Source organism: Condylostylus longicornis, unplaced genomic scaffold (assembly GCF_029603195.1).
Source record: "Condylostylus longicornis isolate FDR11 unplaced genomic scaffold, ASM2960319v2 ptg000080l, whole genome shotgun sequence".
In the NCBI taxonomy this organism is placed as follows: Eukaryota; Metazoa; Arthropoda; class Insecta; order Diptera; family Dolichopodidae; genus Condylostylus; species Condylostylus longicornis.
This window is the reverse complement of record NW_026578048.1, coordinates 226,689-250,942: the sequence shown is the minus strand read 5'-3', so window position 1 is coordinate 250,942 and position 24,254 is coordinate 226,689. Positions and strand designations below refer to the sequence as shown.

General features: G+C 25.2%; 2 protein-coding genes across 4 annotated transcripts in view; both read left to right on the top strand.

Annotated features, from left to right (window-relative positions):
- Positions 1-738: 738 nt before the first annotated feature.
- On the top strand, positions 739-15,141 carry LOC129612949 (probable ubiquitin carboxyl-terminal hydrolase FAF). Of its 2 annotated transcripts, none has more exons than XM_055526808.1 (18): positions 739-1,115; positions 1,877-2,064; positions 2,134-2,282; positions 2,347-3,296; positions 3,349-3,606; positions 3,667-6,928; positions 6,988-7,345; positions 7,400-7,715; positions 7,775-7,928; positions 7,992-8,142; positions 8,205-8,513; positions 8,573-8,684; positions 8,757-8,869; positions 8,926-9,277; positions 9,341-9,594; positions 9,652-10,225; positions 10,294-10,731; positions 11,011-15,141. In XM_055526808.1, exons 2-18 carry the CDS (start codon positions 1,982-1,984, stop codon positions 11,161-11,163), a joined length of 7,986 nt encoding a protein of 2,661 aa, XP_055382783.1. In that variant the 5' UTR covers positions 739-1,115; positions 1,877-1,981; the 3' UTR covers positions 11,164-15,141. The 2 variants fall into 2 exon arrangements, with proteins under 2 accessions (XP_055382783.1, XP_055382784.1); XM_055526809.1 differs by lacking the exon at positions 739-1,115 and adding an exon at positions 1,767-1,816.
- Positions 15,142-19,438: 4,297 nt separating this feature from the next.
- The window catches only part of LOC129613053 (uncharacterized), a 37,728-nt gene continuing 32,912 nt past the window's right edge, over positions 19,439-24,254 (top strand). Inside the window, exon 1 of one of the 2 annotated variants that reach the window (XM_055526958.1) lies at positions 19,439-19,508. In XM_055526958.1, the coding sequence (XP_055382933.1) occupies positions 19,466-19,508 (43 nt within the window). In that variant the 5' untranslated portion in view covers positions 19,439-19,465. The remainder of the gene's footprint in view (positions 19,509-24,254) is intronic. The other variant, XM_055526959.1, reaches the window with a different exon arrangement.

Sequence of the window (24,254 nt, the reverse complement as noted above, 5' to 3'; positions counted from 1 at the left end):
TTACTGCTGAATGAATTGGTCTGTTTCATATTATTTCTCTTTTTAAAGTGCAACTCAAATCTACTTGAGTCCGTATCCAAAATATTGCGAGTGCTTATATTTTTATAAAATATTTCTGAAAAAAATTTTTTTTTTTTCTAAATGCATATTGTGTTTTCAAAAGCAAATATTGTAATAAAACGAAAAGCAATTGGATTTGCAAGAATAATTAAACATGTTCATCAGAATTACATTTTAGTTCGATCATTTTTTAAATGGTTTGTGCGTTTAATTACTTACTTTATATCAAGAAAATTTTTTAAAAAAGATTTCGTGTCTTACTTATGTTAATGAATATTTCTGTTAGTTTCTATTATATTAAATTTAACAAAATTTTATAAGAATTGGCTGACTTTAAATTTATTAATCCCGGACATTTTAAATGTGTACTAAACTATCATAACATTTTCGTTATATCAAATAAAATCCAAGATTTGAACAATGTATTTTGTGGATGCACAGCCTCATACATTTTTTTATGCATATACGTATTTAGTAAATGGGAATAATCAAAAAGGGTTTTGGACAATTTAATATTTTTTGACAATTCAATATCTGCATACAAAAAGGATTGGCAGCAGTTCTATATTATTAACATACACATACACATGAATCTATCAAAACGATTTTTGACATAATCCAATCGAAGTCAAAAAATGGCGATTTCATAATTTTAATTCTGAAATATTTGTTCTTTTTGCCTAAAATATAAAATAAAAATTTAAAATATAATTTAAAATAATTAAGTGAACATATAATTGAAAGTGTAATAAAGACTTTTGATATTAATTGAATTTCGTCAAACGTTATTTTAACGCAAATTCATTGGAAAGTCTGGGCGGAACGCCATTACAAATTTTTTTAATTGAAGATTTTTTTTTTCAAAGGAATTTCACAAAAAAAAATAGAATTTTTTCAATTTGTATAAAAGCAAACATTCGAAAGTTAATATATTAAGTATAGAAAAATAATTCTTATTTGAAATATTTAACATAATTTTAAGTGTCGAAGATATAACTACTTGAATTTTTCTTTTTTAAATTTTTTACAAATAGAATACATTTACATTGTAATAGGTAGGTGTTTTTAATATTTTTCGAATTATTACTAAGTATATTTTATTAAATTTATGAGTGAAATCAATTTTCCAATAAAATATGAATATTTAATATTCGATTTATAAGAAAAGTTGTAAAAAAAAACGAATATTAAGTTCTTGCCTATGCAAAGTAAAAAAATCAATTCATGACGTTTCCTTTTTGTGGTACTTTCATATGGGAAAATTTAGTACATAGATCCCATATGTATGTAGGTATTCAAGAAGTATATCTAATGTATATGTCATTTTCTTTGTATTATTGTAGCACAAAATGCAAAAAAGCAAGTAACCGGCTAAATTTTGTAAAATTTAAAAAACTGACCCAAAGAAATTTTTTTTTTTAATATTTAAAAAAAATTGTCAAAACAAAATTGAAATAATCAAAGTTTAAATAAATTTATTACACAAATTTTAAAGATCCATATAAATGTCAATATTTGAATTTTGGTAATACGCTTACATATGTACCTACCTAGATCATTGCTATTTTTATTTTCTTTTTTCACTAATGTAAAATTTTACTATCAAATTGTAAATTTTGAAAAATTGATATATTATTGTTTTTCTTATTGGAAAAGGTTTCTTAAACTTTAAAGAATATTGCAGAAGTTTATAACATTATTTATTATATTTCAAATTAGTTAATTTTCATGTAGGGTACCTTGAAGAATTTGAGACGTAATTTAGTTTCCTGTATTAATTTTTCAAATAACATAGGTAATGAATTTTTTATTACAGAAAAAAATTGTATCTAATGATTTTGGTATTTATGATGTAAATATAAATACCAAACATTTTGGGGGAAAGAAATAAGCTAAAAAAACTGTGTAGAAGTTTATAAGAATGACATTTGATACCCGTGGTCAGCAAGCTGCAGAATCTTCGGAAATGAATTCTGATGCATCTTCCTCTGGAGAAGGAGAAATGTACTAATATTTTTTATTTACACTAGAACTATTAAACATATTTTTTCTTTTGATTTTCAATTTCTGTAGCTCTCCAGAAAAACTAATTGCATCATTTCCAATCACAAAACTAAGAACTCTTACCCAAAAAATTTCAAATCCTCGATGGATTGTGCCAGTTCTTCCCGAACAGGAACTAGAATGTTTGCTAAATGCAGCTATAGAACTAACTTTGGCTGGTATTTTACATATTTAACATTTACGTAAACAAAATGCTTAAAATATTTTTATATAATATTTCAGGTGTTGATTATGATTGTGAAGCTTGTATAGAATTCTATAGAAATGCAATGATTACATCATTTGCCAAAATTTTAACGGATGAAGCGGTGAATTCCTGGAAATATAATATACATCACTGTATTTTAATGTCTTGCGGAAAGTTATTACAATTAATAGCGATTCATATGAAACGGGACAATCCTTATTTGTTAGACCTATTGGCTATGGTTTTAGATCCAGAAAATAAGTTTAACACCTTTAATGCAGCTCGGCAGCCAGAATGTTTTGGACCAGAGGCACCTTGGGGTGAATTAGATGAAAATCAAATGTTTGCAAAAACTCCAAGTGAATCAAAAAATCCTAGAGGGTGGCTAGTTGATTTGATAAATCGTTTTGGGCAGTTCTACGGTTTTGACTATTTGTTAGAAAGATTTAATGCTGGTGTGGCTTTATTGAAAAGTTCAAATGAAAATGAAGAAAAGGAAAAAAATAAAAATTTCAATATAGATTCAAATAGTTTAATAGATGATAAGCTATCATTACCATTAATACACGCACTTTTGCGTCCATTCGGCCAATGCTATGAATTGGTTACACCAGCCACAATCGAAAAATATTTTATGCCCATTTGGAAAGTAGTTTTGGAACTTTTAGACAGTTTGTCGGACGATGAACTCAAAAGGGAAGCTAAGCCAGAAGGTCGTAGCGATCATATAAATGGAATTGTTAAAGCTGCAAGATGTTTAGCAAGTCGTCTACAAAATCAAGAAAATCTAATACGTGATTTAGAAATGTTTCGATTAAAAATGATATTGCGCTTACTTCAAGTGTCTAGTTTTAATGGGAAAATGAATGCTCTAAATGAAATAAATAAAGTTTTGACTACAGTAGCATACTATTCTCATCGAACAACGCAGCTGCACTGTCTACCCGATGAAGATATGGAGTGGCTTACTGCCGAACGCATGGCTGTAACTATTTACTTTCGTTGTCAAAAACTTTTTTAATATAGCTTTTTTTTAGACATGGATAAAAGAGAATGATGTGCTAGGGATAGTTCTAAAAGATTCCTTGCATCAGCCACAATATGTTGAAAAATTAGAAAAAATAATTAGATTCCTAATAAAAGAGCACGCTTTAACGTTAGAGGATTTGGATGCGGTTTGGAAAGCTCAATCTGGAAAACATGAGGCTATTGTCAAGAATGTACATGATTTGTTAGCAAAATTAGCATGGGATTTCAATCCGGATCAATTAGATCATCTATTTGAATGTTTCCAAGTAGCTATTTTGCAAGTGTAAAAGTAAAATCAACAAATATTAAAATATTTTTTATTTTAGGCAAGTATGACAACTGCTAATAAGAGGCAAAGGGAGCGTCTTTTGGAATTAATCCGAAGACTTGCAGAAGATGATAAGAATGGGGTTATGGCTCATAACGTATTGAAGTTATTTTGGACTTTGGCCCACAGTGCTGAAGTACTTCCGGAGGTATTAGATCAAGCTTTGGCAGCTCATGTGAAAATTTTAGACTACAGTTGTTCGCAAGAGCGAGATGCTCAAAAAACTGTATGGTTAGATAAATGTGTTGAAGAGCTTAAGTCAGGGGGAAGTTGGGTTTTACCAGCACTTCGTTTAATTAGGGAAATTTGTTGTTTATATGAATCATCAGCAAGTCATGCACCCCGTGCTCATCAAGCCATGAATAGACAACAAGTTATAGAACGCCTGCAAAATGATTACTCTTTAGTTATATTAGTTACAAATAGTTTGACCTCTTACATGGATAAAGTTCGTAACATTGTTAAAGATAACCCGGAAATGAAGCCTCAGAATATTTGCATTGATGGTCGTTATCCTCATCCCCAACAGATTCAGGAACGTTTAGACTTTTTAAAATTTTTACTTAAAGATGGTCAGCTTTGGTTATGTGCTGATCAGGCAAAACAAATTTGGCATTGCTTAGCTGTGACTTCTATATTCGCAAGCGATCGTGAAGAATGTTTTCGTTGGTTTGGAAAATTAATGGGTGAAGAGCCAGACTTAGATCCAGGCATAAATAAAGATTTTTTTGAAAATAATATTTTGCAACTTGATCCGCAATTATTAACTGAAAGCGGAATCAAATGCTTTGAAAGATTTTTTAAGGCGGTCAATTCGAAAGAAGAAAAGTTGAAATCTAGCCATCGTGGTTACATGTTAGATACCGAAGATTTGATCGGAAAAGATTATTTGTGGCGAGTAATAACAAATGCTGGTGAGAACATTGCGTATAAAGCAATAGAACTACTGATTGAGGTGTCAACAGCGTTGGGTCCTCGCTTGCAAGCAAATATAAGCGAATTCCATGAACTTTTTATTGGAGAGTGCTGTGATCGTCTTAAAAGTCATTATGACAACATAATAATTTTAAGTAAAACAATCAACGATGATAATTCATTGACTTCATCAACAACAATAACTGAAGAAGATCCAAGATCTAAGGACGTCAAAATGCGTTTTATTGAAGCTGAAAAAATGTGCCGTATTGTGAAAGTATTACAGGAATACATTAAAGAGTGCGATAGGTCATTTACTGGTGATCGTTACAAACTGCCTTTAAGTAGAGCTAGCCGTGGTAAATACATGAATTTATATATAAGATTCCAAAATCCAGGGAGGCCTATAGACGATATCGAAGTATCTACACATAATAATGAGACTGTAATTTCTTTTAAAAAGAACTTATTAAAACGAATTAAAGGGACCTCGACAGCAAATATTAAAGTAGATTTGTATTATAATAACGGAGAATTGATTGAAATTACTGATGATAGGTCTCCACTCTCTCACTTTACAATAAGAGATAAAATGATAATAACTGCGAAATTAACACCCATTGGAGCTGGATTAGCAAGTAGTCCAGATAGTACAAGTGATTCAAGTATAGGTTCGCCTCCCCGACCATGCCCTGATATGCAGAGGCCAGAATCAGAAGCAACTTTACCAGGTGTAATTATTTCACAAAAACCTCACTATACAGAGTTTTTCCTTAAACTTTACCAATCTGGTAGTGATTTACATCATGGAAATTTACGCGATAGTATTAGAGCTTTATTACATTTATTACCCATTGATAGATATATTGTACGTCAGTTACACATTATGTGCAAATTTCGCAGTAATGTTTCAGTTTTAAATGTAAATACAAATAATGAAGTAACAATTACGGGTGATCAACTTCAGCAGCAACCATCTTCCAATGCGCCTTCACCTGAATCATTGTTCTTGCATGCTACTCCTGCCCAAGTGTTATATAATTTAGAAGTTTTGCATGCAATTTTGATACCAGCTTACGATTTGTGCAATGAAGTAACGCAACATATGCAAATAGCATGGTTACATTCTGGTGTCGCCCATTTTATTTTAGATTTGTTAACCAAAAATAATTTTTTACCCAATGTCGATATGCATACAAAAAGAGCTGCTTTTCAGTGTGTTTTAAGGCTTGTGAAATTATTTTTATATATCGTTGGATGTGTTCTAAGTCGAGTTGGCAATGAACCAAATTTGTCTGACTTCGATGAAACAGCAAATCGTTCTCAAGTTGAAATTTTAAAGCAAGTTTTGACATCTATCCCTGGAAGCTCCGAGCAGACTTTGAAAATAGTTTCAACAAAATTGGCGGAAAGTTTAGCTGCGGAAATGTTGTCAGCAAGTGCTGAAGGTACAAGGTGCCGAATGTTATTTGGCTCTGCGCTTAAATGGGTTTGCCCAGATTTACCAACTATAAAAGCCATCGTTAATTTGGCATGGGCTGCTTCCACCGGAAATTTAAAAAATTTGGGGACTAAAAATGACTTCAGTGAAATCAATTCCATGCCGGAATCATTAGATTTCGCCTTATGCAAAGAAGCTTTGGAAGTGTTAACCATAAGTTTAGTTTTGAATCCAAGTGCTAATGAAAATTTAAGTAAAGATCCTATGTGGCCGAAATTTATTACTTCACTAGTACTGATGAATCCATCAAGGCATGTTAGGCAAGTAGCATCCGAGCAATTATTTTTGAGCTGCACATATTGCGCTGCTGATAAGAAACCGTTTGGCTTTATGGTTAAATTATTAGTATCCTCTTTACAAAATTTAGTACCAGAAAATGCTAGCACGTGTGCAGATTATTTTCAATTGTTATGCCGATCATTAAATTATGGAAACATGTGCAATTGGCCTTTAACAATTGGCGACGGATTATTGTCACAAGAAATAAATTGGTTAAGAGCTGTTCGGGACAACGTTAAAAAGACTGGGGACCCGCAGGTGCACGAAGATCTTCTTGAGGGTCATTTAAATTTAGCTAAAGAATTATTGTTTTATCTTGTGCCTGATTTGAAATTGCAACTCAATGAATTGATTGTGGAATTAATAGATGATTTTTTGTTTCCCGCTTCACGTCAACATTTATATTTGAAGCAAACAGGAAACTTAAAAAATTACTTTCATCCACCTCCTGTGTGTAGAAGTCCACATACGATAGCTGCAGCGTGCGATTTACTAGTAGCGCTTTGTCAAAATTGTGTTTCAAATATGAAACTTTTAGTAACCACTTTAATTGAGATAATTAATGGTAAATTTGATTTTTACTTTTACTGTCATTAGAAATACAAATACTTTATTTTTTTATAGAAACGGAACCGTTGCGAGAATGGGAATATCTTCCACCCATCGGCCCACGTCCTCCAAAAGGATTTTGTGGACTAAAAAATGCAGGCGCGACATGCTATATGAACTCAGTCCTTCAGCAATTATATATGGTACCATCAATTAGGGTCGGAATATTAGCAGCCGAAGGTGCAGCTACCGATTTTGACGAGGATTTTAGCAGTGAATCTGAGTCATCGCCAAATTTTGAACATTGTGATTCAGCAAGTAACAGGAAGTCTTATCATATAGGGATACTTAAGTATGTTCAGGCAATTTTTGCTCATTTAGGGCATAGTGCATTGCAATTTTACGTTCCACGTGGCTTATGGACACATTTTAAGTAAGTTAAAGTAGAGTAGTTTATTTAATCGAATACTATAAATTAATTTTATAGACTGCAAGGAGAGCCAGTTAACTTAAGGGAACAGCAAGATGCTGTTGAGTTTTTTATGTCTCTATTTGAAAGTCTTGATGAAGGTCTAAAAGCTTTAGGACATAATCAGTTAATGGGAGCCACATTAGGCGGTTGTTTTAGCGACCAAAAAATATGTCAGGAGTGTCCGCATAGATATTCTAAAGAAGAACCATTTAGTGTTTTCAGCGTTGATATTAGAAATCATAGTTCACTAACAGAATCCCTTGAACAGTACGTTAAAGGAGAGTTATTAGAAGGAGCTGATGCTTATCATTGTGATAAATGTGATAAAAAGGTATTTCTGATAATTTAATCGATTTTTTTCTAAACTTACAATTCATATGTCTTATTTAGGTGGTTACCGTCAAACGGCTTTGTGTTAGAAAACTACCACCAGTATTAGCAATTCAGCTCAAACGATTTGAATATGATTACGAAAGAGTTTGTGCTATTAAATTCAATGACTATTTTGAATTTCCTAGGTCATTAGATATGGAGCCGTATACAGGTAAGTCGAAAAATTAATATAAAAAAATTCTATGAAATTTAAATAAATATCTTTCCATTTCAGTTTCTGGATTAGCAAAATTAGAAGGTGAAGTTATAGATATAGAAGAAGGTTTAGATGATCAAACTGCTGTAACAAAATATGATTTAACTGGAATTGTTGTCCATAGTGGGCAAGCATCTGGCGGACATTATTTTAGTTATATTCTTCATAAGTAATACTTTTTTTTAGATTAGGTGTTAGTTATACTAATATAAGTAATCTTTAAATTTTAAGGGATCCAAAAACTGAAAAAGGTACATGGTACAAATTTGACGATGGTGAAGTCACCGAATGTAAAATGCACGAAGACGAAGAAATGAAAGCTCAGTGTTTTGGTGGCGAATATATGGGTGAAGTTTACGACAATACCTTAAAGCGAATGCAATATAGGCGTCAAAAACGATGGTGGAACGCATATATGTTATTTTATACACGTTGTGATCAAAAACCTCTTCAAATAGAACCATGTATTGAACAACTTTCATTAGCAGAAAGTCGCAATTTGGTCCTACCAATGCCTAAACCAATAGAAAAGAGTGTTCGGTATTTTATTCAAGTAAAAAAAGTAAATTAAATTTTTTAATCAAAATTAAAATTTTTAGAATTCAAAATATCCGATTTTTACATTCGAAGACCATATTCTCCCCAGAATTTTTCAATTTCATAAAAAAGCTTGTTAGCTGTAATGTGTCATCATCTCGAGGAGAAAAATTGGTAATTTCAAAATTTAAAAATTTAAAAACGTAATTTGATTTACTCAAAGAACTGTCTTCATTTTTTAAACAGGCTTTAATAAATTCAGAAGATTTATCGCTACTAGGAATACAGTTAGCTTCTCAGTTTCTTTTCCAATTCGGGTTTAGAACTAAAAAATCGTTGCGTGGTCCAGCTATTGATTGGTAATTGAAAATAATTTTGTTAAATGATTTGTAAGTAATTATGGTTTTATTAATAGGTATGATTCACTATCTCATCACATAAGACTTTCCTCGAACGTACGTCGATGGTTTGCTCAATATGTTTTACTAAACTCTCCTAACAGGCTATCTGAGTATATATTAGCCGCACAATCACCTGAAGTTCGAACTGTATTTGTTAAATTAATAGTATTCTTTTGTCATTTTTCACTTGTTGATGAACCATTACCAGGCTTTGATGGGAACTATATATGCGAACAAGTTTTGATTAGTATTCTTCAGTTACTTAAGTCTGAAGTTCCTGATCATGGAAAACATTTGGCGCATTATTTTAGTATATTTAGTATGTATGCTGGTCTTGGTATTAGAGAGAAATTACAATTGCTAAAGGTATTATAAAATTTTATTAATTTCGTAAACAATAATTTTTATGATCATTTTTTTTATGTGCAGTTAAACGTGCCTGCCATTTTTATGCAAGTTGCTTTAGATGAAGGGCCTGGCCCTCCAATCAAGTATCAATACCCGGAACTTAGTAAACTACATCAAGTAGTTTCTCATTTAATTCGATGTAGCGATATATCATCAAGATGTCAAAGTTCTACACAAAATTCGAAACCGTTGCCAAATATATATGGTGAACCCAATGCAAGTAATTTAATGTGTCTATCAGTTGAAGCTACGGAACTTTTATTTGGCAGAACTAGGTTGTACATGAACAATTTTTTTTAAAAGTTTTATTAACTTATTGTATTTGTTTTTAGTTACGTTAAAAAGTTAATTGAAGATGTAAATGTCGGCGAAGAAGGTCTAAAATTGTTACAATTTTGTAGTTGGGAAAACCCACATTTTTCGCGTTCTGTTTTAACGGAGCTCTTATGGCAATGTGGTTTCGCTTATTGTCATGACATGCGACATCATACTGAATTATTGTTAAATGTTCTTTTAATTGAAGATTCTTGGCAAAATCATAGAATACATAATGCCTTAATGGGTGTGGCAGAAGAAAGAGAAGGTTTATTAGATACGATACAAAGAGCCAAAACTCATTATCAAAAAAGAGCGTATCAAATTATAAAGTGCTTAGTTCAACTTTTTAGAAGAAGTAACGTTGCGTTAGCCATGTTAAATACAAATCCTATGATTACAAGACATTGGGCTGTAGCAGTTGAATGGTTACAAGATGAATTAGAACGCCAAAGGGGAATCGGCTGCCAATATAATTATTCATGGTCACCTCCAGCCCAAAGTAATGACAATACAAATGGTTACATGTTGGAAAGATCCCAATCGGCCAAAAACATTTTGGCGTTAGCATATGAATTGTGCCCAGAAGAAGTTAGTGTTAACTTTATATCGATTTTTTAATCAAATACAACAATTTTTTTTCTTGTTATTTTTTGCAGGATCAAGAAGAAACCAATGAGTCAGACGTAGAGCAAGGTGAAGATGTTTCAATAAGACCCCCACAGCAGCAGCAATTACAACAACAGCAACAACAGCAACAACAGCAGCAACAACAGCAACAACATCAACAGGTTCAACCGCAACAGCAGCAACAACAACAACAACAGCAACAACAACAGCAGCAACAACAGCAACAACAACAGCAACAACAACAGCAACAACAACAACAACAGCAACAGCATCAAATTATTTCTAAAGTAAGCGAAGCTGAACGGCCTGTTGTAAATCCAACTGTAATAATGGTACCAACTGTTGTGTCTGCAAAGCAAGTGATGAAAGTTAATTCAGAAAGCACTTCGACTATAGTAGCTCTTAATCAAGGAAATTCAAGTGAAAATCTTAATACAAGCATGAGTCAACTAAGTATAAAAAATCCAGTAAGTAAACAATTTTACTACAATTTAATAGTTATGCAAATACGAGTATAAGGTATTTAGAAATGAAAAGGAAAGAGATTTTCAACTCTCATTTGAATGTGACGTACTTAAAAACCGTTCTATTTAATTTGATGTTCACAATTTCGCAAAAGAGATATTTTGTTAATTTGTTTTGTAAAAATTTATTGAAAATCAATTTTTTTATTATTTTTTTATTATTTTATTTTAAATAAAATTTTTGTATTAAAAATTATTTATATTGAATTATTTTACTTTAAGTCCCCTCCAACTATTGAAGGAAATACATCTGAAGTGACAAATGAAAAAAAGGAGAATATTGTAACAGTAGCCGAACTTGATACATCAACAATTACTACTACTGCTACCAATAATTTTGTGGACAACGATAAGAAAACAGATCTTAATAATTAACGAATAAGAATTACTGAAACTTGTTGAAACAAAGAAGCAAAAGAAATTTAAAGAAATCAGATCAATTGATCGATTGTCTAGTGGATTTTCAGCATTTTAAACAAAAAATTATAATTAAATAAAAAACCTAAAAAAAAAAACAAAAGTAAAAACTTTAATTTGTATGTTAAATTGATGCTCTCATTGCATTTAACAATACACTTAACTAAAAACATAACATTAAAAAGCAAAAAAAAAAATTAAAAAAAAAGGAATCGATATTAGAATTATAAATTAAAAAAAAAAACTTTTTAAAATATTTAAAATATAAATTAATTTAAACATAAAAAAAGAAAATAAAGAAATAAGGAAAGTAATAAGGACTTTGTTATAAAACTTTTATTTTCTAGAAAAATAGTGAGAAAACAACAAAAGCAAAATAAAAAAGCGTATATTTAAAAAAAAAGAATTAAAAGAGCGTATTTCCTTTTTTATAAACTAAAAGGACTTTATGTTGTTTATTTTTCCTATATTTTTTTTTAATAATTTTGCATAACGTTACTTTCCGCGTAAGCGTTTTACTCTTTATGTTTATTTTAAAGTCAATTTATTATTAGAACAACAAGACATAGTAAATTAATTAAAAAATTTTTGTAATTTTATGAAATAAATTTTAAAAATAGGAAAAATTTAAAAATGTGTAAAAAAATTGAAAGCAATTATTTTCCTGAAAAAGAACAAAAAAAAAACTTTTTCACATTTTCACAATTGAAGTATTTCCAAATTGTTTTGGAGGACTCTAAACACTTTTTATTAAATTAAATTATAAAAATAAAATAATTAAAAAAAAAATAATTATAAAACAAAAAAGAAAACTAGCTTTAAATTATTTAGAAATTGTCCAAAACATTACAAGGGAAGTTCAGTGTGAAATTGTGTTTTATTTAAAATGAAAAAAATGAAAAACGAAAAGGAAATATTAATTTTATATTGCAAGTTTGTAAAGAAACTAGAAAAAAATGTTAATTAAAAATATTAAAATTTTGTGATTTTTTTTACTCTATTTTTTATATGTTAAATTTTCTCTTTATTTGTTTATTTTATGTGTCTTTTAATTTTTTAATAAAATTGAACGGAGATGAACAATTTTAATAATTTTGTATACTGCTTATTTTTATAATTAAATAAATCATCTTTTTTTACATTTTTTTTTTTAAGTAAAAGTTAAAAAATAAACTACCCTTATATTGATATGTAATCATTAAAAATAAAAAATTAAACAAAGAAATATGTAAAATTCTTGTTTTTAGGCAAGTCATATGAATTAATTATTGCAAAAGAAAAAAAAATACAATTTTTTCTAAATGGGATGAATTTAATAAAAAAAAAAACAATTAAAAAAAAAATATTTTCAAAAAAAATTTAGCCACGATAAACACAACATAAAAGAAACTTAAGAACGTACTGAAATTAAAAAACGGAGACAAAAAGAAAAAAAAAACATTAATTTTTTTCAAAAACCAAAAAATACTTTTATATAAATTTGAATCTAATTTCTATTTGATTTAATTTCCATAGTTTTTATTATTCAATAATATCAAAATAATTATGTAAAAATGCAAGATTTTTCAACTAAACTTTAATTGTTATGGGAAGCTAATCAACAATTGTTCAAATTTTTAAATTAAATTCATAACAAAAAAATCTTTTATTGTTTTTAATATAAATTATATTATGTAATTTTTATTCTTTTAACATAAATGTAATTTTAATTGAAGAATTTAAAATAGACCAAATTTAAGAATGCAAAATTTGATTAGTTTCGAGTTTTCCGCACTCTATTGTACTTTTTACTTTTTTTGTTTTTTATATAATTAATCAAAATATTTTGTAAAGTTTCTGTTGCATCAAAAATCAAAATGCTAATGAACTGAAACAAAATGCTAATGAACGAATGAAAAATTTAAAAAGTAAAAACAAAAAGAAAACAAAACAATGGTTTGATGCAATAGAGCCCTATTCAACATTCTGAAAAAACTTTTAATATTTTCATTTCAATGAATGTACTTTAATTACTTACTTTATAATTTTTAAGTATACATTTTTTTAATACTACATATTTCAATATAATATTTTTATACATTGAATATTAATTTTATTCCTATTTTTTTTTTAATGTTTGATACATAAATTTCTATATTATTTGCATATATAATTCAAATAATAGTTGAATTCTATATTTAACGCATTTTCAACCATTAAATTGTATCATAATACATTTTTCATTATTATATTCAAAACGAAAAATGAAGTAGAACATTACCTATTGGTATTTTCTAATATTTCTATTAAATTGCTAAAATCATGATCAGTCGGAAATTATAGAAAAAATTTCGCTAATACATAAATTTTGTTTTAAATTTTTTTTTAAATTTTATTTTATTTATTTTAAAAAATTTTCAATTTTACTTTCAATATTGAATTTTAAAATTGTAAATGGAATTAGTTTTAAAATATTGTCTTATAATTGCATGTAGTATTTATCTAAATTTTTTTTTTAATATAATATGATTTTACTTAATAAATTCCATACTAAGAAAAACAAAAATAAAAACATTTACTTTTTAATAATTTTTATTATTAATTTTTTCATATAAAATTTTATATTTATTGCATTCGATTCTGATAAGTTTAATTCAGGCGCATATTCAGGATTACATGTTTTTAAATAAATTTAAAATTATCATTAAATATTACTTTTTAAATAAAATAAAATTTTCATATACTTATACATACATTTAAAATATGAAAAAATTATTAAATAAGTAGAATTATTTTCACTTTTGTTCACATAGAAATTGCAATTATTAAAATTACTATTTGTTTAAGAATTTATTAAAAAAGCTAAAAAAACAAATCATTCATAAATGTGAATCCAAATTCATTCATTAATAATATTGTAATTTAAATATTTTATAGGATTTTTATTTATTTTTCATTTTACAATTATAAAATTTCAATTTTATTTTACATATTTTTATATTTTATTCAATATTAATTTAAAAACAAGAAAATTACATTGTTAACAAAATAAATTATGTAATTATAAAAAAAAAAAAAAGAAATTGCAATTGTGGTCAATGAAAATTAAAAAAAAGTGTGGATTTTTTTTTTCGTCAAAAATTTGATTTACATTTTTTTCCTACTTGTAATGTATTTTTCTATATATATTTTTTTCTATTTTATTAATCGCGAATTAAATTTCAAAAATTCATAAATACAGTGTATATTAAGACGCTGAAATTTTTATATGTATTTCAAACTTTGTACATATATTTTTTTTATTATATTTAAATAAATTGTTAAAATCCAAATAACATCTTTTTAGTAAAAAGAAAAAAAAAAGGAAAAAATATTGAAAAAGTTATTAATGCCTATTAAAATATGGAAATATGTTATAATTAGTAAAATTAAAAAAAAAAATAAAGTAAAGGAGAAGCACAATGTTTATGGGAAGTTTTCACCCTTTAAAAAATTTTTCTAACCTAAAATGAAATTATATTTGTTATGTAACCTAATTATTTCATTTATTTATCGTTTAATTACAAAATTTTTTAATTGAATAAAATTAAAAATTAAATTTTACTTTGAAAATTTTACAAAATTTTCAAATAATTTTTTTTTGTTTTCAAAACAAAATATTAAAATTGATGTTCTTTTATCTGGCCAGATTTTTAAACAAATTTTTTTTTTTGTTTTGTTTTTTTGGTGCTGCTAAATTTGTATGTATAAAATTTAAAACATACAAAATATTCAAATTATTTCCATCAAAATTCATTTGAAATAAAATAAAGTGAACCAATCAAAAACTATAGAACAAAATCTACAACAATTAAAAAATAATATAGATAAAAAATCATCTATAAAATGTTTGAAATAAAAAATAATAGCTATAACAAAAAAAAAAAGAAAGAAAATTTATAATGATTTTCTTTTCAGTTCATTAACACATTTTCTTATCAAAAAAAAAAAAAAAAAAAAAAAACAAAAAAAAAAGTTATTAGAAATGTTTATACAAAAAAAAAATTATAAAAATAAAAAATTTAAAATAAATTAAAAAAAAAAATATTAAATTTAAAATAAAAATAATGTTATGAAAATTTCAAAAAAAAAAAAAAAAAAATTAACAAAAAAGAAAATAATATAATATTAAAAAATATAAATTAATTAAAAAATAGAAAACAAGCAAAACAGTCACTAAAATTTTTAATGACCCAAAGAAATAAATGTAAAATGTATTGTAATATTGTATAAAACATAAAAAATAAAAACAAAAAAAAAATTAAGAAAAAAAAAACATAATAACTTACTTTATAATTAATTATATAGTTATTCGTTTAAACATTTTTAATAAAGGATGAAATGCTTTATTATTTTTGTAAAAAAAAAAAGAATTAAATAAAAAAAAAATTAAAAAAGAAAAAATACATTTAAAATAATAAATAATAATTATAATTAAAATAAAAATTTAATTAAAATATAAAAATAAAAAATATATTATATATTCTATGTATATATATATTTATATATATATATATACCTACATATATAAGTGCGTATTCACATATATACATATATTTATATATATATGCATATGTGACAAACAAAAAAATATATTTATTTTCTTTCAAATTTCAAGTATTGCTTAAATTAACAATTCTCTTTTGTATTTGTTATTATATTGTCCTATTATTATTATTATTATTATTAATATTATTATTATAATTATTATTATTATTTTTTTTAAATATAAGAACAAAAAAAAATATAATACGAAATGTAAATAATATTTATATTTAAATAATAAAAATAAACATAAATATAAAAAAAAAAAATAAATAAAATAAATAAATTTATTGTGTTTTTTTTTTGTATAATATAAATAAATAATGTTATTTAAAATATTATATCCTCTTAAACGTGAACTTTTAAATTAAGAGTAAGTATGTTGATTTTCGAAAATTTAGACTCATCAAATCAAAACTACAAATTCTTCAAATGTAACAATACTCGATAAATCTTTACTAAAAAAGAATCACATTTAAAAATCGTATGTAAGCATACTTAAGATTGAATATTTTTGAAAATGTAGTTTCTTAAGGTTAGAACAGTAAAACTTGGTAATTCCAACATTAAGAAGTACGAGTATTCGTTCTCTAGCATTTTTAAAGATTTTTTTTTTAAATATTGCAAAAATATTTTAAAATTGAAAAAAAAAAGTCACGTAGAAAAATGTGAGACATTAAAAATCTGAAGAAGTAAACTAGTTTAGTTCCTGTAAATCTGTAATGATTCAACAAAAAATTGTTTTTAAGATTTAAGTTACAAGTTACATATTACTACTTATTACATATTATATTTTTTCGGTGAGTGTTTCATTTTAGTTAATTTTCTGTTTAATATTTTTTGTATTCGAATATCGGAGTGCACATTCAAGTTCAAATCTAATTATGTGTATATACATATATAAATAAAATTTAATTATCATATTATGTATGTGCATAAGTAGAAATAAATTCAAACATAGAAAATACAATACAATAATGATAATACAAATATTGATTTTTTCATCAAATTGTTTCACGGTTAACTTAGCCATACGTTACAAATAAAAGCTATGTACATGTATGTATAAATTTTATTCCTGCATTATTGCAAACTTTAATAATTTTGCAAACAAAAATTATTTTAAATATAAAATAAACTTGATAATTTCAGTATATGTATGTATGTATGTATAGATAAAAATAATTTTAAAAGAGCACGCAATAATAGTATTTTTGCCGTAAACCAGTTGATATCAATCCATTTTAAGAAGCTTTTAAAATTATAAAGTAATAAGACTTGCAATTTCCTCTACTAAATATGAATCAGATATAAATGTACATACATAAATATAGTGTGAATGCATCCAGTTATATTTTAGAGTTGAAACATTAAACACAAGTATTTATATACAGTTAGTACGATTACTATATACAGTAATCAAGTTTAACTGTTTGAACAAGTTATGAACTATGGTAAATGACATGATAACTAAATATATATACGTTCATTTCATATGTATGTATATAAAATAAAGTATGTATTTGTATTCATATGCATACAAACGTATGCCTTAACCATTAAGTTTATTAGTTCGGTGATCATAACGCTTTTTGTAACATTGAATTCTTTTTAAATTGAATTATGATTATAATAAAACGTTTTGAATTACTTAACTTTTATTCTTACTTTTTAACGTATACACACGCTATTTAATAAAGTTTTATTAGTTGCTTAGCATAAACTCTTTATAGAAGAAAATAATGGGAAAATTTTATTCATGGAATGTTATAAGTGAAACTTCAAATTAATTTAACATCAATATTTTTTTAAAATATTAAAATTTATAATATTTTGGATTAGACTTATTTTTTATGTATAAATTTTTTAAAGTTTACCATAGAGTTCAACATGTGATATTATTGAATTTCGTGCATGTGATGTTATGTGAAATTTTATAAACGCAATAGATCGCAAATCGCAATATACGTAGGTACATACATATCGCACATTGGGAAGAATAATGAAAAGTTGGAAAAACACAACTCAAAAATGTAACTTTCACTCCCGAAATTTGAAGTATTTATAGCCAAGTGTAATTTGCAATAGAAGGCTAGAAAATGTTACTATAGAACGATTCTACAATGATATGAACAAATTTTCTGTATAATAAAATATAATAGTAATAAAAGCAAGTTTACGACTCTGGAATATTAATTTATGCCATTTTTTTCGCAAATGTGCGATATAGTAGACACTGTGTTATATTTATTGTTCATAAAAGAAATATTGCTAATCTAGTTCTTTTCATAAATTTTATCTAATTTTCAGCAAAATAGAGGTCTTCTGTCATTATTTTATCACTCATAGTTTTTAGTGAAACGTAGTTTTTGTCTTTCATTCACTTTTCCTTTAATTCGTTATTCTGTGACAATAATGAAATAGTGCCATACTGAAATTGTTATGAAAAGCGGATATTAAAAAGCGATATTAAATGGAATTATTTTTCTTATATAAAATTATCAAAAAAATACATTGCATAACGTGAGCAATATTTTTGAAGTAATTCATTTATGAAAATTTTTATATTCACATACCCTATAAATTTAAATACAAACAGTAATAACTAATAATATCTTATAGTTAACATTCTTTAAAATTGAACCTTCTTCTTGGCTTAAGAAAACCAAACTAAAGGAAAATAAAAAAAAAAGCAAATAAAAAATGAAGAAAAAAAGAAGCTGAATAAAAATAATATGAAAAAGCGAAATTTTTTTCAAAGAATTAAAAAAAAAAGTACTAAAACTGACACATGTACATATACATACATATGTGTATGTATATAGTATAGAAAATAATAAGTTAAAATTTAATATATTTCAATTTTTACCAATATTCGCTTTAGTTTATTCAGTGTTCCGTATGAGTCGCTTGAGTTTAGATCAATTTTTTTTAAAGTCAAAAATACGCAATATTGGCCCGTTAACGCCAAAGTTTTAAAGCGAAAAAATATTTTTTTTTTTATTTTTATTTTTGATTTTAATAATTATTTTTTTAAATATTAAAAATTTTTTAAATGTTGCGATTTTTGTATTATTTTTTATAAATTTGAAATGATTGAATTAATTTTATTATCATTTTATTTTAAGAAAATTTTAAAAATTATAAATAAATTATAAAATTAAATAAAGAAAGGAAAATAAAAAAAAAATTAATAATTAATTAAAAATAATTGTGTGCATTCATTGAAAAAAAGAAAGAAAACAAAAAAATAAATTTTATTGCGTGAAGATTTACGTAAAAAACGTAATTGTAATTATTGTTCGGTCAAAATAATATAAGAAATAATAAAAGAGAAAAAAAATTAAATATTTATAATTAAATTTTTTAAATTAAAAATTTTAAATTATTGAAATATCAGACGAATGATTTAAAAGAAAAAATTTTCTTAATGCAAATTGAATTTTCCCCTAAAAATTAAATATATTTAAAACTTTCCATTGGTTCATTTAAGTTCAAGTTTTTATATTTTTTTATCTCGTCCATCTATATTTCTCTAATATTATATAGTCGTTTTAACTCTAGTCAAGTTAATTGAAAACAAAAACAAAATTTTTTTTATTAATTAATTTTAATTAATTAAAAAAAGAAAAATATAAAGTGAATTAAATACAAAAATATCATAAAAAAATATAATTTTGAAATAAAAAAAAAAAAAATGTTTTACTTTAAATTTATTTTTATTATACTTAGCCTAGCAAGTGAGTATAAAAATAATTAAAGAAAAAAAAAAATTTAACAAGAACGCTTGTTTACCATTCATTTTTATTTTTACATACTTCTTTTTTATTTCACGTTTCTTTTCAATTATAAACGTGTTATTTAAAGTCTTACAAAATAGTTCTTGGGATTTTTGGTTCATTAAATCAATATTTATACAAAAAAAATAAAAATAACGATTTGGAATGTAAATTAATAACAACATTGTAATAAAACGGTAGAAATCATTTAAGTGTGAAATTATTTAAAAAAAAAATAATAAATTATACATACATACATAAAATATAATCATACTTGCACATACTTATTATTTACGTGCCATTTACATGCTCAAATTACTCGTAAGTAGCCAAAACTGAGCACAATTACAGTACGTACCTGGAACAAACAAATAGTTGAAAAATAGTACTTTTAATTTTCAACACATGGGTCTTATATTTTCGGAGTTATTTTGGAGTTAATATTTAAAATATCGTTTTTTTTTTCTATTAAATTGACTTTATTGAAAAATAACAGAAAAAAAACTACATTATATAGGAAAAGAAAAATGGTTATTCCCAAAAAATTTAGGCCATTTTTTACTTATATGTATACTGAAAAGGATCGTTCCATTTTTACAAATTATTTATATAATAAGCTCATGAATGAACATATGTGAATAGAACACAAATATTTCTACGTAATTATGTCAAAAGCAATATTACTCATATTATTGTAATCTTATATTATCAAATCGAAATTGTAAACATTTCAAAGTACATACATATTTTATCGTGTAAATTTGCTATTATATGCCACATATTTTAATTTTTTCTTAAAATTTATACTTATATAGGTATTTTACGTTTCATGTGTAAAAATGTATGCATGTAATTTTTTAGCTCTATATACAAAATATAAAATAAAATTAAAACTGTTATATGACATATGCTAATACGTTATAGTATGACATATGTTATACGTCATGGTATACGTCATACTCATATATTGGAAAACAGTTTTCCAAAAAAACGCTTTTGAATAATTTGTCAATTTCATACTTACATATATAAAAAATTCTCTAGTAATTTCTTTTTCAAAATTTTTATACGTCATACATTTTTGTCACTTTCACCATAAAAATAAATCCAATACTTGATTTCTATTAGTTTAAAATAAAATTGTAAATACATACGAGTACATTTTTTTTTTTTAAATTATAAGTGCACTTAGTGAATTTCGTTTTTAAAATTAATTATATAAAGCAGGTGTAGGCTTATAGTATGTACATATTATGTACAATATACGCAAAAGATATAACATTTTAATCTTTTAATCATTTTTAATCTGGTATTTCATGTGTTTTCTGAAAATTCCGTGGTTATTTAGTGTTATTGAAAAAAATTGTAAATTATTTACAGAAGATTAAAAAAAAAAATTTTTTTAATTTCTATTTTTTAAAGTTTTTTTTTATTTTGTTTAAAAAATTTGAATTATGACACATTTGGGAAAAATTTTTTGAAGTTTAAGTATGTGACAATTTTTTTGGACTTTATCTAATGCCGTACATTATATATTTATCAGGCCAACAAGGTGAGAGAGGTTAAGAAAAATATTATCCCTTTTTTCTTGAAAATTGCAAAATTTTACAAATTTTGTAAAAATCATAATAAATTTAAAAAAAAATAGCATAATTTTTTTTCTAAAATTTCTTAAAATATATTCATGTAGAGCTTAGAAACAGATTGTCACAACTTATAATAGGTGTAAGTTAAACTATTCAAGTCGCAGTGCGGACACAATTTACGTCACAGTTCAGGTTAGGCTTTTCCACTTTTGAACCTCTCATATTTTGCTTGCATCACGCCTAAAGTAGGGTTCAAACTAAAATTGGACGAAATGTGTATAATTCCCTCATATTTTGCTTGCATCACGCCTAAAGTAGGAGTCAAACTAAAATTGGACGAAGTGTGTATAATTCGAAGTGTGTAAACTTTATATTGCTATATACTAATATAGATTTTGTATGTATTTTGTATTTTCAAAAAAAATATTAGTGCAAAAATATTTTTCAGAAATATTTAATTCAGAAATTTTGTAAGAAAAAAATTTTTTTTTTGACAAAAAATTAAATATTTAACAAATATTTTATAACTTTCTTCCTCTTATTTATTAAATAAATATTTTATAGCATTCCATTTAAAAATGTATATATAAAACCCTAAATGTATAACATATATAACACTCTATGTGTATATTACCCTGCATACTGTATTTGTCGAGCAATCGATGCTCCGAAGTGGTATAGTTATACAAAATTTTCTCATGTAGATGGCTTTACAATTTCATATGTGAGTTTGAAATTGTATATACACCTAGAGTGTTATATATTTAGAGTGTTTTATGGCTTTTAATGGAACGCTAACAATATTAAGATTTGCAGTTTGTAGTTTTTACTCCCAAATAACAAGAAAACGTGCTAGGATTTTTTTCAGTTATATGTAGATTATGCTGTTGTTAGAATTATAACAATTTTAATATTATTTTTGGCAAATGATATATTTTTATAAAGCTAATGATAGAATGAATGATATAATTAAATAAATAATAAATTCGTAAATAAATTGTACAGAAAAAAATGTATGAATCTTTCTGGAAACGAATAGTTCAATTACCTTTATAGCTGAAATTTAGGAAATTTTTACATAAAAATTTAACATTATAAGAAATAAAGTATTCCAGTATGTTTTAATACAATCAACTGTGAAATTTAATTGTATAAGCCTAGATTTTATATTTGTTTTTTTATTTTTTTTTTACCCAACACTTAAATGATTTCCAACGTGCTTTTTAACATTGAATTTATAATTTATATTAATGTATGTATGTATGTATGGATATGCTTAAATTAACATTTTAATTTTCAAAAAGTTCATTCAAAATTTTTTAAGTGCAAAGAATGTTAATATGCATGTAAATGAAGGTAATTTTACGAAAAAAAAAATATTAAACTATTTAAATTTAAATAAATACAGAAGAGAGACATCTGGTTGTAGTTAGACTAACTATTAATATATTAAAATTTTGTATACTATTAGCGGTACTACAATACTTTTTTTTATTATTTTCGTTTTGTTTACTACACTAATACTAATTTTTTGTGTAAATTAGTTTTCAATTTGCACAAAAGGTAAAAAAAAAAATTTTTAATAATAATGTTTTACCTGCATTTTTATATTATATTATTGCTTCTTTATTTATTTTATTTTATTTAAAAGAAGTAAAAGTTTTGACTTTGAGAAAGTGGGACAAATTTTATAAAGTTGAATAGTTTTTGTTTTTTTTTTTATTCCAACAAAATATTTGAATATTCAGAAATGAACTAAAAAATTTTGTATCGTTTACATTTAATTTTTTACACGAGTTTTTATTAATTATGTTTTAAAAAAAAAAATGAAGATTTTTATCCAATTTATATAATATTGATTAAAAATTAATTTTTAGGAGTTTATTTAATTATTATTAATTATATTGAGAATTAATTTATTTCGTATAGTTTGTCTCAGACTTGATTTCCAGTTAATTATAACTTTAATCAAGTTATAACACATGAAATTATTGCAGTTTTTTTTCGGTTTTAAATAAAAGAATATGAAATAAATTACAAAATTAACAATGTGATATTTATAGGTTAAATATGACACTTTTAAATTAAAATAATTAACAAAAAAAAAAACAGAAAAAAATTGCACTAAAACTAAAACAGAAAAAAATTATATTTATCAAAATAAACGTAAATTAATTGCGTGACTGTGTTGAGGATAAAAGGTTTCTCGAATTAGGTGTATTGTTTTTTAATTATCAAAAATTAATTTTGTCATACTCGAACAAACTGATTATATGATATGTAGAATATGAAGGGCTTTCGTTTATTCAGCTCTAGAATAGCTCTAACTTGTAGTACGTTCAAAAATTCACGCTACATACACTGAAAATATAGACTGTTCGGAAATTACTGGCTGTAATAAAATGCAATCCGAAATTCAATCTGTTGATAATGTTAGAAATGTAGCGCAGACCTTAGTTTAAATTTTTTCGCTGTCTCATGAAATTTCTTTTGGTTTTTTTTTGTTAAAATTTAAAATTGAAAAAAAAAATTTTATAAATTCAAAATGGCAGATTCAAATATTGAAGGGTTTTTAAAGTAAGTTTCCTTTAAGTTTCTTTAAATCTTCTTAAAATTTCTTTGTTTTGTAGCGAATTGGAAGTCGAAAAGTATTGGGACACATTTTCATAAACAACGTCATTTCTGTTATTTTCGAACGACTAATTATTTACAAGTTCCTGAGCAAGACTGCGTAAACAAAAAAAAAACTTAGCTAAGGTTTTTGTATACTGTTTAACGCTGGCAACTTAGAAATTTTAGTTCTAATGTAGAACTTCAACGCATCGTGCTTAAACGGAAACCCCCATATTATGTTTTGTATTGTAGTATTTTCTAATTGTCGCGCACATCTATTCGGCTAGATGGCTTTATAAAACTAAGCAAATATAACTGTGATTATATGTGTAGGCCATAATTTACAGTTGCTGTTTGCAGTTTTACTGCTGCTATTTCAGTTGCTGTTGCAGTTTAATAACCTTGCAGTTTTAATAATTGCACACAACTTCCTGTGGTACATTTAAATTCCTAAATTATAAAATATTATACCTAACTTGTATTCTTAAATTTAATTTTTAGCAACTAG

Coding starts and splice junctions, on each gene's coding strand:
- LOC129612949 (XM_055526808.1), top strand. CDS start 1,982: ATGACATTTGATACCCGTGGTCAGCAAGCTGCAGAATCTTCGGAAATG. Junction 3,607..3,666: donor ATCTATTTGAATGTTTCCAA/GTAGCTATTTTG, acceptor TTTTTATTTTAG/GCAAGTATGACAACTGCTAA. Junction 9,278..9,340: donor AGAAATTACAATTGCTAAAG/GTATTATAAAAT, acceptor TTTTATGTGCAG/TTAAACGTGCCTGCCATTTT.